Raw genomic sequence first — 17,510 nt, forward strand, 5'->3', positions numbered from 1 at the left:
GGGGTCCGTGCCCAGACTGCCACCTGCCGTACAGACTCTGGACACTAAGTCCCCATAATCATGTGAGCCAGTTTTTTAAACTTAATCTCTCCTTTTTTTCTCTCTATAGCACATTGGCTTTGTTTCTCTGGAGAAGCCTGACTTACAAAGAGGGCATCACAGGTCAGGGGTCACCTTTTAATCAATCGTGCCTCTCAGGTTGCAGGAGAAGGCGAAAAAGAAAAGTGGTCACTAAGCTAAGCTGGGTGGCCCCAGGGGCGCTGCTCACCCCCATATTTGCTGCCTCCATATCCGGTCACTAGCCATCTCTCTGCAACCTCATTTGAGACACTATCTTCTCAAACCAGTTCTAACACTTTCTACCGACTCTAGAGCCCCATCTCTTTGAGACAGCTTTCCAGTCTCTGTACCAGATACAGACCTCGTGAAGAATCAAGCGCAGTTCAGAATCACACTGTACAATATAAAATTTATTATAAACCTCCAGCAAATATAAATATCCAGGTGCCCAATTCTGAATGCTGCTGCGTGGGGGTGGGGGAGGAGGTGGAGCCGGGCAGCCTTCCCAGTGCGAAATGAATGCTCCCTCTCCCAAGGGCTCTTAAAGAAACAGCCAACAGTTACGGGGAAGAATATGAAGAACCTTACAAGGCACAAAAACAAAGCGTGGGTTCTAAGTTTATCGTGTTGGCGTGTCTGTCCGAGAAGGACCACCCACACTCCTTCCTGGGATAGCAGGGATTGGGTGTAGGCAGCAATTCTCGAATCGTGGTATCACCTGTAATTCTGACATTTAAAAAAGAAAAGCATTAAGAAATGGGTTTAAATAGAAATGCTCACTTGTCAATAACTGAGAAAGAGAAAACATAAAATCCTCTCCTCCAGCACATAAGCCTGAGAGGGAGAAAGCACCTTAGCAGGAATTTCATTTTTCCTGTTTCCAGAAGCAAAGTCTCAAATCAAGACAGAGTCCAACCTCTCCCGGGCAGGCCGGTGCCCCTGAGTGACGGCATCCAGCTCCTGTGACAGCACCAAGTCCTTAGGAAGAGAAGCTGTTGCTGGGGCATGAGCAGGGGGCTGGGAACGCAGCCAGGAGCTGGCTGGGCCACTTGCTTCTCCTGGTTGAAGGCTGGTTTTTTCTGACCTTAGTGGGGCACATTCGAGGTGGGAGGGAAGCCGGCATCCTTAGTGGCAGATATTTCATACTTATTCCTAATTTTGTGGCCTTTCCTTCTTCTACAAAGCACCAAAATGTAGCATTTAGCAAGTTCAGCTCCATGTGTGTTTCTGACTTGATCGAGCTGAAATACAGCCGCTGGTGAGCACCTGTTCCGCAGAGGAGGCCCTGCTGCCTGCCGCCAGGCTGCAGCCCAGCACGACAGCATGCGCTGGTGTGTACACAGGTACACACACACACACACACACACACACACACACACACACACGCCCGCGTGCGCGCAGAGAGCCTAACAGCTAACAGTTTTTCTTCTTCAGCTTCCATCTTCCTTGGACACATTCTCCTGTGGACCGTACAGCTCAATGGTGCTGAAAACAGGTACTTTTCTCGGCCCTGGGAGAGAGCCCGACTGACTCACAGGTTGGATTTGGAGCAGGTCTCGCAGCACTGCTGGCCGTAGAACGGGTGGCTGCACATGCCGTGCTGGGGCACCAGGGAGCACCAGTGCAGCAGGTCTCTGCAGAAGGCGTCTGCAAACGGGCACACTCCAGGTTAGTCAACGTCCCCGTGCCACGACCAGTGCCAAAAGCTGATAAGCCCGCTAGCAAATCAAGGTAAATTTGTCATTGTCTTGAAGCTGCTGAGGGAGGGCAGCTCTTTAGGTCAAAGGGGGCCATGTGTAACCTGCTGTTTTTATAAGGCTCCTCCTAGAAGGTCCCAGAAAAACTCAAATTTCATCTTGTGCTAATCCCACTCACTCAACCACTCATCCCTGAGACAACAGGCTCTATGGCGACGGAAGTTCGGTCATCTGACTCTCTGACTGAGCCAGTGCACAGGCTCTGCCCAGCTTGTTCTCCCCTCCAGGAAGCCTCCAGAGACAGGCTGCTGGTCTCCGCACAGGCACCAGAGGGCCTGTGCCCGAGGAGGGTGTCTGACAGCAACAACAGACAAGGTGAGCTCTGGGTAACTCACCTATGAATAAAGTGAACAGCACTGGAACAGGAAAAGACATCTGCTTTCTTAAAGCTAGACTTAAAATTCACTGCCATCAATGTCACTTCTGGGGAGGTGTTAGAAATGAGGGCCGTTTTATGGGAAAACCGGAACAGGGGATAGAAAGGGAGAGAAGGTGTAGCAGAGCTAAGGCCTGAAGTCTAGGACTCTCTAAGTCTAAGACCCCAACTTCCTCAGGCCCTCCCACTCCAGAGACAGCACCCCCCCCCAACATGCCAAGGCCGAGCCCAGGGGCTCCTGGCACTCACCTTTCTTCTCTGCGACAGGGCAGAAGTGAGTGTTGCAGGCCAGGGAGGCTTCAGGCTTCTGGTGGATAAAGCAGCCCGAGGCCGGCCGGCCCCCTGCCCGGCACTGCACAGACCTGGTCTTCACGCCGCCGCCACAACTGGCCGTGCACTGAGAGAAACACGTGCATGACAGTCACCAGGGGTGCTCCAGTTTCAGAGCACTCCTCTCTTCCCAGTGTCCCCTCCACCCAGACTCCTCAAGGTGATCTCTCTCTATGATGGTGGGTGGCTGACCAAATTCTGGATTAATCCAGGTAGGAACAAAAGGGAGAGGTACCCAGAAGTTCAAAATGTGCTTGAGTCGTCCGTGGGCTGGTGGACACTAAGAAACGGGCACACATCTGGGGATAGAGCATTGTTCCCTGGACCTGTCTGGGCTGTGGGCCTGGCAGGAAGGAAACAGTGCCCTTCACGGATGCTATCGCCAAGCCATCCCTTTGGTGCTCCTGACAAGCCAACTCCCACAGAGACTTGATAAGACTAAATCCTTCTAGACCCAAAGTTCATGGACTCTGGACGCCTGGAAGTGGCAGTACCACTTTTCTGGCTTTATTTTGCTACAACATGCACATCCTCCCAGTGGTGTTGTTCTTGGACACCGAGGCTCCGGAGCCTAAGACAGACCGATCCCAGAGCTAGAGAATGCGCAACATGGCTAGAGAACCTTCCTCTAGCTGGCCAGGTGCACACCCAGAACATACGAGTGGGTCATCTGAAATCTACTGTGTAAGAAATCAGGAGAGCAGCGATCAGAAAGCAGGGGAACCCCAAACTGCAGCAATCCATCTGTCCAAAAGAAAGCAACTCAAACTTTAGACTGAATTATGTTAACTGTGCTTAAACTAGGCCACTGGTTCAAAAATGTTAAGAATGTAGGCAATTAAGGAGCACCTGCAGGAAGATAGGATTAGAAGTCCCAGTGCATGGTGGGTAAGCTAAGCGGCTGCTTTAAAATGCAAAAATGAAGCTGTTCAGTACTGGGAACATCAAGACTCAGGATGCTTGCCAGACTTACAGGAGAGTGCATCCGAACCCCAGTGGAGTGCATTAAGGCAGCAGCCCAGGGCTGGTGCACAGCAGACACTGGCCTGGAAGTGAGCAGCCAGGTGCATCCCTGCTGCTCTCTTCATTCACGACCTGCTGCAATCAGAGACTTGCTGAGTGGCTTTTTAAAGCCCCTGCTGGTAGGGACTGTCAAAATAAATAAAGAAACGGAGCCACACCAAAATGGAGCTGGAGCTGCCATGCCAGAGCAACTGCCTTGCATGTTTATGTCTCAAACTGTGGAATGTTAAATAAGGGACAAAATAACCCTTGGAATGGGCTTGAAGCACCTCTGTGTCCCGAGGAATTCTTTGCGAAGGTAACAAGAAAACAGATATTTAGACCAATAGATTGTACACTACTGGTGTGAAAATTAAAACGTTATTTAGAATTATTGTCATTATGTTATGGTATCTGCACCGATAAAAATGCCTTCTTTTGATTGATGTCATTGTTCCTCTTCCCATTATCATAAATACCCCTTGACTTCACCTCCTAATCAGAACACTATTAGGGTTTCTGCCTGAATCAGTGATTTCCGAAGAGCTATTCTTACTGACCTAAAAAAAAAGTGTTTGTTGCCTCTTACTTAGAAAGGCCTTTATTTTTACTGATGAAGCAAATAAGACATTAAGACATCTTCATCTGCTCCAGACTGCCTTAGTCACGTCCAGCCCTGCAGGTGTCCACAAGGCCTCCCCCTCAGGAGTTGAATTTCTTTCATAATCAGCAGCTAGGGAGAAATTCCATTCTTGCTAAGAGCCTTTTGCCTCAATCAGAAATCAGGAGACCTGGCCACCATGTGTCATCACATCAACAGTGCCCAAACAATTAACATGGGTTTGATTCTTGTCATCGTTGATTCATTTATTTACAGGTAGAAATCACTCGGCTCCCTTAGCAGGTACTGTGTTAGAGACTAGATTCTGAGTGGTGAATATAAACCACTTGTTCCATGTTTCTTTGTCCTTTTAGGACTGAATTCAGTTTGATTTAAATTTATGAACAGCGGTCCATAGAGCCCATATCTGTCCTGACTGCAGACATTTTAACAAGTCATCTTGTCGAGGGACTGAAACTTTCTGTGCATTGCCTTGAGGGTCACTGTCGTCCTTTAGTCAGACAGTCTAACAGGTGTTCCCACTTAAGCCATTCCCAGCCCAAATTAAAATGTGAACCACCCATCCCTAAACCCAAATGACCCATATAATGGAAATCAGTCCTACCAGGTGACAAACCATTAAATTTGATGATAAGCAAAGCCATTACAATTAACAGAAACCCTGCAGATCAAACATAGAACCACAGTCTTTATACTGTTACAAGAATAAATCTGTCTGGGGGCAAAGTTCAGCCAGGCACTGGCCACGCATTAAGGCCTGACAATTTCCCACAGTCTGAGGGCACAGAGTCCTGGGTACAAGTGCTTCTGACAAACACAGCTGTAAGAGTTATCACTCCCCAAAAGTTAGTCTCAGATCATAATAGATGAATCATATCGGCTAAAAACTTCAGGCAGTGCATGATAAAAATGACTTATTAGACAAACAGATTGAGCATTTCAGACTGGTCAAAGCTCTTACAGACAGGTTTTAGGTTGTTTTGTTTTGGTTGAAATTAAATACTGATGAATATTATTTTCCCCTTTGTAAATTTGCTGGGAGTCTCCAAATTGAGTAGAGTTGCTTGGCAGCTAGAGGGTGGGGAACTGGTTGTAGGAGCCGCAGCATCCTCATTGACAGAGATGATAGTTTTGGGGAGAGGCCTCTATTTGTCTCCCACTCATGCTTCTCTAGGGACAGGAGGCAAAGCCCCTGCCCCCAAACCACTCCACTCGACTCCTTAGCTCATCTCCCTAGACAGACTGTGTTCTCAGAAGAAAATTAAAGGGAAACATTTGAAGCTATTGATAATTTTGACAATTTCTTTCTTTATTATTATTATTTTTTCTTTTTCCAAGTAAAAGGAGAGGAGATAGAGAGATAGAGTCCTATATATGCTCTGACCAGAACCCATCAGGCAACCCTGTCTGGGGCCATACTCTGCCCATCTGAAGCCATGCTCGCAACGGAGCTATTTTTACTGCCTGAGGTGGAGGCTCCATGGAGCCATCCTCAGTGCCCAGGGATGATGAGCTTGAACCAATCGAGTCATGGATGTGGGAGAGGAAGAGAGAGATAGAGAGAGAGATAGAGAGAGAGATAGAGAGAGAGAGAGAGAGAGAGAGGAGAAAGAGGGAGAGAGAGAAAGAGAAAGAAAGGGGAAGGGTGAAGCAGATTGTCACTTCTCCCAGGTGCCCTGACTGGGAATTGAACCTGGGACATCCACCACTGGGCCAAAGCTCTAACACTGAGCCAGCAGGCCAGGGCCTTTTTGTTCATTTTAAGTAGGAAATGCTTGCAAAGGATATAGTTCAAATGTCCCTTGCTCCAATAATTTAAATTTAAAAAAATCCTAATTTGAAAACATTTTGGGGAGGGATTCATATATTTCTAAATACAAAAGCTATGTCAGGTTTGGAGACAATCAGACCATGGTAGAGCTGGAACATAAGCCAAGGTCAATACATAAGGTCTGTGAAAAGTGTACCTCTTCCTCCCCAAGGTCTGAGGGAATGGTTATTTCTGCAGGACTCAGAGCCTGGGATCAGGAATTACGGCCAAGGGACAAGAGGAAAGGCTGTGGCCAGGCTGGATGTCATGACTTTTAGGAAGCTGGTTGATAAATAGCCAAACCTGAACTCACAGAGACATGACCAGAGCTCTGACACAATTACCACAGGGGCATAATTTAGAGGGGATTTTGAACTGATTTTTTTATTTTTTATTATTTTTTTTATTTTTCTGAAGTGAGAAGCAGGGGGGAGGCAGCATGCACCCAACCGGGATCTACCTGTCATGTACACCAGGGGGCGATGCTCTACCCATCTGGGGTGTTGTTTCATTGCAACCAGAGCCATTCTAGCGCCTGAGGCAGAGGCTGTGGAGCCATCCTCAGTGCCCAGGCCAATTTTGCTCCATTGGCTGCGGGAAGGGAAGAGAGAGACAGAGAGAAAGGAGAGGGGGAGGGGTGGAGAAGCAGATGGGTGTCTCTCTGTGTGCCCTGGATGAGAATCAAGCCCGGGACTTCCACACACTAGGCCGATGCTCTACCATTGAGCCAACCGGCCAGGACCTTGAACTGACTTTATTCTAGTAAAAGTTTAGCTAACAATGAAAAAGATTCCATGATATATTAAATTGGTTCTGATAAATATTTGTTTGTTCTGTTTTGAATTAAAGACAATAATTATGTGTTATTTTTAGCTCTGTCACATTTGTTCATTTCAGTTTCCCAGTCAGAGTAGGGTTTACCTGAGACGATTGTTGGTTAGTACGTGTGGGCAGCTTCCTGAGTGAGAGTGCATGCGGAGCCGGGACGACCCTGGTCTGTGAACAACCGGCAAAGCCAAGACTAGAAGGGCAAGCACCCCACCACCTCCTGGCCACTCCTGGCAGCAGGTGACTGGGAGGCACAGAGCCTTGAGGTCTCCCCTTTGAGCCCCACATTTTTCCTGCTAGAAAAGTCCTGGTGGAGGCAGGGACCATGGTATTCTCAGATTCAGCTCCTATCTGCACCTGCCTGTGGTCCTCACAGCCCGGGGCCATGAAGAATCTGAAGTTAAGACACAGCTCTTCCCTTCTGGGGGGAAAGTGTTTGAATAAAACACAATTGGACTAAGATACAACCACTTGTGTTTGTTTCCTGGGGCTGCTGCCACAAATGATTACAAATTTGGTGGACTAAAATAACAGAAACGACTCTGAAGTTCATGAGGAGTCCAGAAGTCTGAAAGCAAGATGTAGGCAGAATAGGTTGTTTTCTTGTGGAGGTTCTGAGGGCAAGTTTCTCCATGCCAGAAAAGGTATTTTGCATCCAGAAGAATGAAAGATGGATCATAAAGCATGTATGGTGCCCTCCAGGTGGAGACAGGCTCAGGCCTGGAGGATGAGGAAACCCCTGAGGTGAGGCTCAGGTGGTGGGAGATCTGGTCAGTCAGGGGCCAATGGTCCAGTCTCACTAAGCTCATGTAGTTATAACAGGTTGCCCATGTGAACCTTGAGAAAACAAGACACCTACTAAGAAAGGTCCCTGGTGGCTAACTGGGCTCAAATTTAAAAACACAGAGCCTAGTAGTCTCTCACACAAACTGCATGGAGAAGTTGGTGCTGTACTGTCTGCATGCACTCTGTTTCTGCTAGCTAAACCAGTCCTTATAAATGAGTTCCTGGAGTCTTATTTCAACCAATAGGACTGAGACTTTTCCCATCCAATCAAAGCTGTGTAGCTTCAACCAATCAGAGTGGCTCTATTCTAACCAATCAGGACAGTGCCTTTTAGACTAATCAAATTACCAGGATTTGGAATCCTCATCTGCATGAAGAGAGACCAATCAGGGACCAGGGTTGGGTACTTCTGTGTATATAAGCCAGCTCCCCTCTGGCTCAGAGAACACACTTCTCCTTTCTATTAATAGTGGAGACTGTGTCCTTGGCTGAGCTGAAACACTGAAGATGTCTCACCAGAGCAGGGCGGAGCAGACCATTGAGGAGGAGAGCAGAGCTGTATAGCATGAGAGGGGCTTGCTGCAAGGCCTCCTCACTGCCGTGCTGCCTTCACATCCTTGCTGTATCACAATTGAGCTATTCCACAGCACTGCTATATCACAATTGAGCTGTTTTGCTCTAAATCATGTTTCTTTCTTCACCCCACCCCAAACTGGGGATTCCTGTTGGCACTAAATTGGCCTCATTGACTATCAGTTGACATTTGGCTCAACCTTCCAGTCACTTTTTGTGCCTGGACCCTGGCTGGAATGCTCAGCAAGCACCTGCCCCTCGAAAGCATTGATTTCTAATAATGAACACTGATGTCCTTGCCGATGGAGTGGCTTGTCCAGTTGGCCGGTCAATAGCAAGAATTCTCAATCCTTAACAAAATTTTACCCAAATATAACTTAGCTACAGGTTTTGTGGGGCTGGGGACATAGCAGCCTGACTGGGAAGAAAACCATAGACAACTTTTAATGAGCTCGCCCCACATTCCTTCTACCTTCTCGGGGGCTCCTCACCCTCACCTGATCAGGCTCACATACTCAGCGGACAACTTGGGTGACCAGACACACACACACACACACACACACACACACACACACACACGTCTATCACACACTAGCCATGTGAGATGGGCCTTTGTTTTCATGAACAGGCAGGAAGGAAGCAAGTGGTTAATAAGCAAGCATTGTCTTTGGATTTTAAAGATGAAACCACTGCACATGGGTCTCTTGAAAGCATGCAATATCAAGGGACAATGGAATCATAAAACCCTGAGACAAGTGTGTGCTTTGTGCTGGGAGATAAAAGAACTCTAAAAAAGAATAAGAAGTGGCTACCGCCCCCCCCCCCGAATACTTAGTATGGGCTAGGTGCCCTCATAGGCACAGGAAGCTATAACTATATTTTACACACACATACACACACACACACACACACATATATACAATGTACGAATATATATACACACATATGCAAATATACAGAACTTACATGTAAAACATTTAGCATAATATCTGTCACAAAGCAATCTCTGGGCAAACAGTCTTAATGGTTATTTTGTGACCATATCTGTTTTCTAGAAGCTCATGTTTAAGTGGGCAGCTTTGATCACGGATGGTCACTAGCTGGAGGATGGACAGAGTATGAATCCAGCATGAGAATGAGTCTCTGCTTCAGAATCTGTTTTTTACCCATGTTCCTTTTAGTACAGAACCTCAGGGCCTCTTCCCTGGGTGAACTTGGGGTGTAGAGCACATTCCCTGGAGCACCCCCATTCTTAGTGGCATGGGCTGGTTGTGCTAAGAGTTTGGAGTCACCCCCTACTTAGTACAGGCCCAAGGGAAGGCTTGACATGATGAGTTTGTGAATGGGCAAACTGGAGGACAGGAAAAGCAGTCTCTGTCCACGCAGGGACAAGTTTGGGGGCAGGAAAAAATGTGACATAGGCTGCCAGCTGGGTCATTTCTATAGCATGAGGCACTGAACTGATCTTCTGAGAAATATTTTTGTGAAGAGACAAAGACCCTTGAAACTTCCTTTAGAAGTGAAAAAAGACATACATTAGTCCAGTGCTCTTTGGGATCAGCTGCTGGAATCAAAGGCCCAGCTTGGGGGCCTTGAGAGGATGCTTATGACAGGACAATTTGGTGGTATGACACCCTTGTGTAGCTGATAAACTCAGGATTTGACTTTGGGTGTTGGGGCAAATGTTACCTGATATGGTTCTTAGATCCTGGCCAAGGACCAGGCGTTTATAAGGTGGGAATCCAGAAGTTTGTGGCTGTGCATGACATCATTTTAATTTGCCTTTTAGAAGCCAACATTTTGCCTATGCATCCATAATGACAATGGGCTCTGACTTTGTCCGTGTTCTGCTGCCCAGAGTGGGGTGGGACAGTGGAGGGCACCCCCAGGGTCAGGCTAAGCAGTCAAGACCATGGATAGGTACATAGTGATTATAGGCTGAAACCACATGATATGCGTGGGCCCCACTGAGAGGGTCAGCTTCGGCCTCTCACTAGACTCTCTGAGCCTCAGTTTCTTCTTCTGTGAAATGGGATGATAATGTTATCTCCATCATAGTGCTGCTGGGAAGGATAAATGAGTTGAGAACCTTACAATACTTAGCACAATGCCAGCCGTGGGGTGGGGAGGGGCTCCTAGCAGGTGTTAGCCATTGTCCTGCCTTTATTGCTGTGCATGGTAGTGAGGCTTCCAGTAGAGAATCCAAGAGTACCTTCCAGGAACAAGAGTACAATTTCAAGGACCCTCTGCAAGATGGGCTTGGCAGAAGGGGACACACAAGCTGGTGACCACCCCACACTACATCACTCTCTCTCCACCTTTATCTCTTCGGAAAGGAGGAGAAAGTTAGAGATGGAACCTCCACTGTGCAAAGTAGAAGGAAAGTAGAAAATCAGAAAATGTTCCCTTCCCCTCCCTATAGGGACAGGTTACGCAAAGCGCCCCCTCCTGAGAGAAGCAAACAGTGCAGGTGGTCCAGGTTTGGTCAGCTGGGATGGGTTAGGAAGGGTCATCCCTTGGCACCCCTCTGATGAGGGTCAACTCCAAGGAGTAGAGAGCAGAAATAGCAGCAGGAGCCAGAGGAGTGAGGGTGTGGGCCTGGGACAGGGAGAAATCCGAAACTACGGGCAGAAGAGCAGAGCCACAGGCAGAGAAGGGACGGAGTGCAGTGCAGGGGCTGCCAAGAATCCAAGGCAGAAAACAGGCCGAGGAAGGAGGGTGAGTTAACAATAGTAACAGTGAAGTTCTCCTTAGAGTTGAAAGAAGTGTGGAAGGAGGAGGGAGGTGGGATCCCGAAGGCCCTAAGAACAATCCTGTGGGCGTAGACTGCCTTAGTCTGAGCCTCAGGCAGGATGGGACAATTCTAGGGTGTCCTGAATGCTCTTCTCACTTAATTTGTAACAAACCTAGTACAATCTCACAACCACCTACTTATTTGTAATTTCTTCCTAATTCACTCATTTCTGGGGAATTCTGCCCAGTTTTTACCCAAAACATTGTATTTTCCAATGCTTAATTGGGTGACGATTTAGAGCAAAGAACATGTGCTCTAAAAGATTCCATTACTTTTGGACACCATCCTCTTTGGAAAGCCACAGGTAAAACCCAAAACACAGGCACCTGCACATTCTGGAGAGAAGGGTCAGGAACTACTTAGTAGAAACTCCCCACCTGAGCCAGCTGCCCAGGTCAGAAGCGGGGCCCCTACCTGAGACCAGGGTGAGGCAAACCAGCTGGCCTGCTGGGAGCCCGCAGCAGCAAACAAGGGGTGCTTGGGGCAGGGAAACAGGGCGCAGGCGCGTTCCACCTCCAGGTCAGGCTGCGGCAAGTGCAGGCACTTCTTTGAGCTCAGCTCCCGGTACTTCCCAGAAATGTACTTTTCGGCACATTTTAAGAATCTTTTCTGTGTTCCCCCTTCACATGTAACAGAGCACTAAAAACAAAAGAAAACGAAAGATGTGAGTGAAAAATACTTCTTCTGTGGTGGTTATCTCCTTTACAAATTCTTCAAGTCAAACTCTCTCCTCATTATTTCAGCTTGAACATTTACACACGTGTAAACATTCAGTGAACTTGACTGGCATTTCAAAGGCATTACAGACTCTATCATTAAAAGAAAAGAAGAACTTGAAGCCATAATGGCCTAGAGTTTGGGGGCATTAGTAAGGGCAAAGCAATCAAATCCATGAAGAAACTGATAGTGAAGTTACCATTACACTGGGATACCAAAATATTGGGGTGTAACTGACATTGGGATACACTGAAATTTAACACACAAGTCATGACGTGAACCCCAGAGCTCCGTGAGCTAATGCCACCTGACTGCAGTGTGAAGAGGGACCCTAAAGCAGGGACAGGCGGAGGAAAGCCAGGTTCACAAATCTTCCCCAGGAAGCCTAGTGCTCCCCTGAGGAGAGCAAGCACACGCGAGGAGCAAATCCATTTGTTCCCCATAGAGGTGTGCTACAAGCTTGAGCCGTCACTGCTGTGGGACAGCCCGGCATGTGCAGAATGGGTCCTCGGCAAACCGGGGGGGCCGGGCAGAGGCGGTATCTGCAGGTTGCATAAGGAAGACACAGGGGGACAAGGAACACTGGTGTGCCAGAGGGCTGGCCAGACTCAGAGGGTCTCAGGAGAGAGGTCCCAGGGTCCAGAGTTGCTGGCCTGAGCTGGAGGAGTGGGTGACACTGAGTCCGATGGGTGACTCCATCTATTGTGCAGTGTCTGCAGGTTGCCCAAGTAGAGGATCCTGGATGACCACACTTGTCCAGGTTCTGACCTCACACTCCCACCCGCAGGCAAGGCTTATAGGCGTGCTTTGTAGGTGTCCTGATGCTAATACGGAGATGGCTGGAAGACTACTCTCAGTTACTTGCTGCGGCCATGACTGAGAAAAGCTGGGTCTGTGTGGGGGTGCATGTGTATGTAAGATGTATGTGCACCTGTTAAATATTCACAGCAATGACTTTCCACCTGGACACCGCCCACAGATTATACAGTTCATGTCCCTTCCTTCTTATGCACTTGGCCTCCTAAGGACAGTGTGGTTTGGTTCTGGGCAATACTGACTGACGTTCCTATGTCCCAGGTGAGAGAACCTGGTGTTCTTCCTTAGCCATGGCAGGCTTGCTTCAGTGAGCAACTATGTTTGTTTGTTTTTCAGTAGCAAACTGAAACAGGGTCTAAATGGGATTAAAAGGCCTGCTTGGCATAGCCACCCCTTTATTGATTGATTCATGTCCCATCCTGATTAAGGCACCATTCCAGATGTGGGCTGGACTGAGACCCTCTATCTGTCCCCGAGTAGCTCAGGGCCAGGGAGTGAGGGGTTTTCTGTCCACAGGTGCTGCAGAAACACAGACAGATAGCTCTCGGGTTACAGAAGGGCTCTCTCAATACCCATTCCCACTCTGTGGGGTGTTGCTCTCATTCTGTTATATATTAGCTTTCTGATGTCCTTCTGGGGTTTCCTGACACCTCCTCCTCCAAGTTGAAGCACAAGCACAGGGCGATTAAAAAGCTTCTAACATACTCCTCAGGCAGCCTCTGCACATGCCCCAGTGCCCCTCCTTGGTGTGGGAGGCTGTGCTTGGAAGAGAGGCAGCTCTGTCTGCACCCTCAGGCTGTATCAGCCCTCAACTGGGCCATCGCCAGGCATAAAACCCTCAACTCTCCAAACTTCTGTTAGTCCCAGCATAGTAGGGCCAGGGAAGTTCCCTAAGAGTACAAATAAGGAGGCTTCCTGGCCTTCAGTGATACAAGGCATTGATTAAAGCAAACCCAGCATGAGCAATTTCTTCCCCCCAACTGAGAACTGTTCATGGACAAGGTCCTCTGTCTTTTCCAAGATAATGCATTCTCCTCTTGCTCTGTATTGCACAAGTACCTCTTGGGAATTGACTGCAGCTGTTCTGGGGTTAGATGCGACCCCATGACCCCACTGTCAGCATGAAGAATGTCCCCTACTCTCACTCTTGTATCTTGTTCATCCCTCATCCTCTTCTCAGCACCACCTTTGTGAATGCCACTGGGTGGTCTGTCCAAGGACAAGATCTAGAAGATGAAGAACGTGTCTGGGAATGAAGTACCCTGAGGTTTGCTGAAGCTCCTAGTGTCTTGAATGGGGGGGGGGGGGCAGAGATAGAGGAAGAAGGGGTGAAGGAGGAGGAAGAGAGGGAAGTAGTGAAACCAGGTGAAGAGATAGCAGCCCCAAGATGAGAACTGGTCTATCTAGTTCTGTCTGGACCAGGCGCATCTATCTGAATCCTACCTGGGACCAAGACCACCTACCTGGGACCAGGCAGACACAAGCCACTGCAGCTTCCTGTGCTTGTGGCAGCGCTTAAGCGGACAGGCTTCATGAGTCCTGGGTTTGGGCTCCGAGCTACAGAGGCTGTCGGGCAGCAGTTGTGCCCTGGCTGAGGGGTTGGTACTCTTACAGGCCACGAACCTCTTCCTCCATCCCTTCCCACAGGATCGCGAACACTGCACAGGAAGAGTAAGTATCAGCTCCCAGCTGGGAACGGATCAGACGTTCCTGGGGGACCAGGCCACAGAACCTGCAAGACCTGGTGAGAACCCAGCTCTGTGTTCCACATGAGGGGACCAGCTGCCCGTCCCCCTATCCACCCTGCCAGAGTTACCTCTGCCCAGGGCCCGGTGCTCCAAGTGGGCGGGCAGCTCTGGGAGTGGCAGGCCTGTTGGCTGGAGGGGCCAGGCTGTGGGCACAGGCTGGCCGAGACTCGCTCTGATCTGTAGTGGGCTCGCCGCATGCACTGGACCACTCGGCTCTGTGTTCCACCGCCACACGTCCTGCTGCATGTACTCCAGTTCCCCACGGACCAACTGGGAGGGGACAGAGAGACCTACAGTGAGGGACGATGCCACCTAGCGAGAGGAAGGCCATGTCTGATGTTACTTCCCATCTATGGTCTACATGTGCAGCGTTATTTTTAGTCGCCCCCGAGGCCTCCCCCTGAACGTAGCCGCTTCTCTCTTCCTGATTAGCTTTCTTGATTGTCATTTGACTCCCTGCCCTGGCTTTCAGGGCCGTTTGTGCTTGGAAATAACTCTCTTTAACACAGTTTGTCTGTTCTTCTTCTAGTTTTTTTTTGAAATGTAAAACTTCAAACATGTACAAAAATAAAGGCTATGTCTTATCCACACATAGTCAACAATTATCAGCTTATGCTCCACTCCCCCAACAGCAAATTCCAACCTATAACTATTTCAATATGCATCTCTAAAAGATAAGAATTTTTCATTTTTTAACATAAAATTATTATGACATATAAAAAAATTGACAATCTTGTAATACTACTTTATTTTCTGTATTCCACTCCTGATTGTCATAAATATCATAATTTAATCTGCTTGTTTGAATCGGACTCTCATTGAAGCTCCCACTCTGCAATTGGCTGATGTCTTTATTCTCTTTCAGTCTATACGTTTGTCCTTAATGTTATTTTATTATATTCATTTTATTTGTTATAGAAACTGCAGTGATCACCTTACTAAGTTTCCATAGCTTTGGTTTGGTTTTGTTTTTTTGCTGATTAGAGGATTTTGCAACTTGCATCTCTGTAGTATCAACTAACATGTTCCTCTGTCCTCAGCACTTCCTCTGATTTAGTGCTTGGATCTAGAGGCTTGATCAGTTCAGTTCAGTACTTTTTGTATGATGACTTTAAAAGTGATTATTCCAATTGGCAGTTCATAATGTCTGGTAGTCTTTCCTTCAGTTTGTTAGCAGCTTGAGACTATTGTCTCTGAAAGCAACCTCTTTTTTTTTTTTTTTGGTTATAAAAATTCTCTCTTTCAACATGTGTGTTGGCAAAGTGAGAGAGGTGGGATGTAGCTGGGCCCAGGCTCAGGCCAATGGCACCACTGGTGGGTTTTGGATTTGCTGTTTGCTGGCTTTGTACAATAAGCTCATCCACACATAGGAGGACTGACGACACACCCTCAGGAGGGGGACACTGAGGCAGGAGAGAAGGCGGAGGTCAGTGGTGCAGGAACAAGGATGCATCTGGCTGGGAAGCCCGGGGCTCCTTCCAGGAGACAGCCATTCAGACTCTTAGATAATGATGATTTTAACTTATATTTGTCTTCTGTTCAGGACATTTAGGCAAAAACTAAAAATTCTGTAGAAAACTTAAGAGGCCCTAGACTCTTCACCTTGGTGGTTTTGGAAAAAAAAAAAACCAGTGGAGGGAAAGGAGAAATCAAGATCTTTCTTTAGACAGCACAGCATGACCACCCACATCCAAGGGCACAAATGGCCAGCAAGGCCCCTGCAAAATATTGTCGTGAGTCACCACGGGGCGTCAGGGACAGCAGAGCCCATGAGGCTCAACTGTGACTAAGGCTGGGAAGAGGAATCAGGGGTTGGGGGGGGGGGCAGAGAGAAACATTTTCTCTTCTATTTTTCAGCATTTCTGAGTACGACTTAATATAACTGTGATTCTTCTCTTGAGTCTTGAGGTAAAATGGAGGACTTGTGATGCTTCCCCCTTTCATCCACGAGCTTCTCCTCCCCCCTTCAGAGCCCCAACACTCACACTCGGGCTGAAGGGCCCAAGCAGCAGCCGGAACGCACGGTCGGAGACACTCATAGCAATGGGAGAGCTGTCGGGAGGACTGAAGTGTGGGAGCCAGAGTTACACGGAGAAAATCATCAGGAAAAAGACACAAACTACCCAGAGATAACCATTGTGCATAGTCCTTCACATTTGTTCCTGGTGCATGCTTACTCTCTGTAAATATAAATATTTTCAACATGACTGAAAACAAATAGTATATGCAACTTTAAATTCAGCATTTTGAAAATTCAATGTCTAGAACAAGCATTTTTCCTATACTGCAAAGCTTTTGTAAACCTATTTTCAGATTCTGTTTCATGGCATGGACTGAGCTATGTGCATATGCAAATAAGGAAACAGGAAAAAGGATTGGGTGCTGTGCTCCCGGACTGCCGGGCCCACCCTGAGGCTGTGCCATCTCCAGGTGTACTGCCCTGCCACGGTTTCCAGCAAAATGACCGATGTCATTCCTCAAGTTCTCAACTGGGTCTGGTATGCAGAACCAAGTTCTGGACTCTTCTGAAAGTTCTCAGGACAAATCAGTGGTGGAAGGAGAGGGAAACTGATAGGGCTTCTTGGCCGGAGACAGAAGTGGCCTCACCCAGCCCTGCTGTGTCCCTGTGTCTTAGGCTGAGTTCACTTCCTTACATTTGTGGAAGCCTTGAACTATTTTACACCAAGGTTTCTCCTGAACCAAATCTATTAAGTATCTAAGAAAATTACCCAAATCCCTGCAATAGAAAGTTTTATTACTTTTTCAATAATTTTTAAACTTTAGTTAGAAAATGAACTTTTAGCATGGTAACATTGGTCAATAAGAGTACATAGGTTTCAGGTAAACATTTCTATAGCATTGGAACTGCTGATAATATTGTACACCCATCAAAAAATAAACAATGTTGGTCTTACAGGAATTGTTCCGTTTCAACTGTGGAAATGCTTCCATTTTTCAGGATCAATAAAATTAGTGTCTTTTATTTCACATTAAACTGTGTAAATTATGCCCCCTTGTCATGAAACTGGGTTTGAGGGCTCTTGGCTCTAATGCTTCTAAGTCTTTGGAGCCTCTCTACTGCTTCCTGTTGCATTTTTCATTTTCTCCCATTTCTTGCTTTTTGCTCTCTCAGCCCTGCAGCCCTATAAATTATAACTGGTGTGTCCACAGCAGGTCCTGGCTGAACTGAAGTTTTTCACACTCCCTCGTTAAGTCCTCTGTCTCCACCACCTTAAGCTGTTCCAACTGAGTTGATCCATTCTCTGCCCTTCTGTTAACTGCCCGTCATTA

At 47.6% G+C, this 17,510-nt stretch overlaps 1 protein-coding gene across 5 annotated transcripts in view; it reads right to left on the bottom strand.

The window, feature by feature from the left end:
- Positions 1-464: 464 nt before the first annotated feature.
- The window catches only part of ADAMTS16 (ADAM metallopeptidase with thrombospondin type 1 motif 16), a 160,950-nt gene continuing 143,904 nt past the window's right edge, over positions 465-17,510 (bottom strand). For all 5 annotated transcript variants that reach the window (XM_066360797.1, XM_066360795.1, XM_066360800.1 and 2 more), the window contains 5 exons: positions 14,288-14,489; positions 13,935-14,129; positions 11,353-11,577; positions 2,443-2,590; positions 465-1,707 (listed from right to left, as the gene is read on the bottom strand). In XM_066360797.1, the coding sequence (XP_066216894.1) occupies positions 1,592-1,707; positions 2,443-2,590; positions 11,353-11,577; positions 13,935-14,129; positions 14,288-14,489 (886 nt within the window). In that variant the 3' untranslated portion in view covers positions 465-1,591. The remainder of the gene's footprint in view (positions 1,708-2,442; positions 2,591-11,352; positions 11,578-13,934; positions 14,130-14,287; positions 14,490-17,510) is intronic.

The sequence above is a fragment of the Saccopteryx leptura genome, chromosome 1, assembly GCF_036850995.1.
Source record: "Saccopteryx leptura isolate mSacLep1 chromosome 1, mSacLep1_pri_phased_curated, whole genome shotgun sequence".
NCBI lineage: Eukaryota > Metazoa > Chordata > Mammalia > Chiroptera > Emballonuridae > Saccopteryx > Saccopteryx leptura.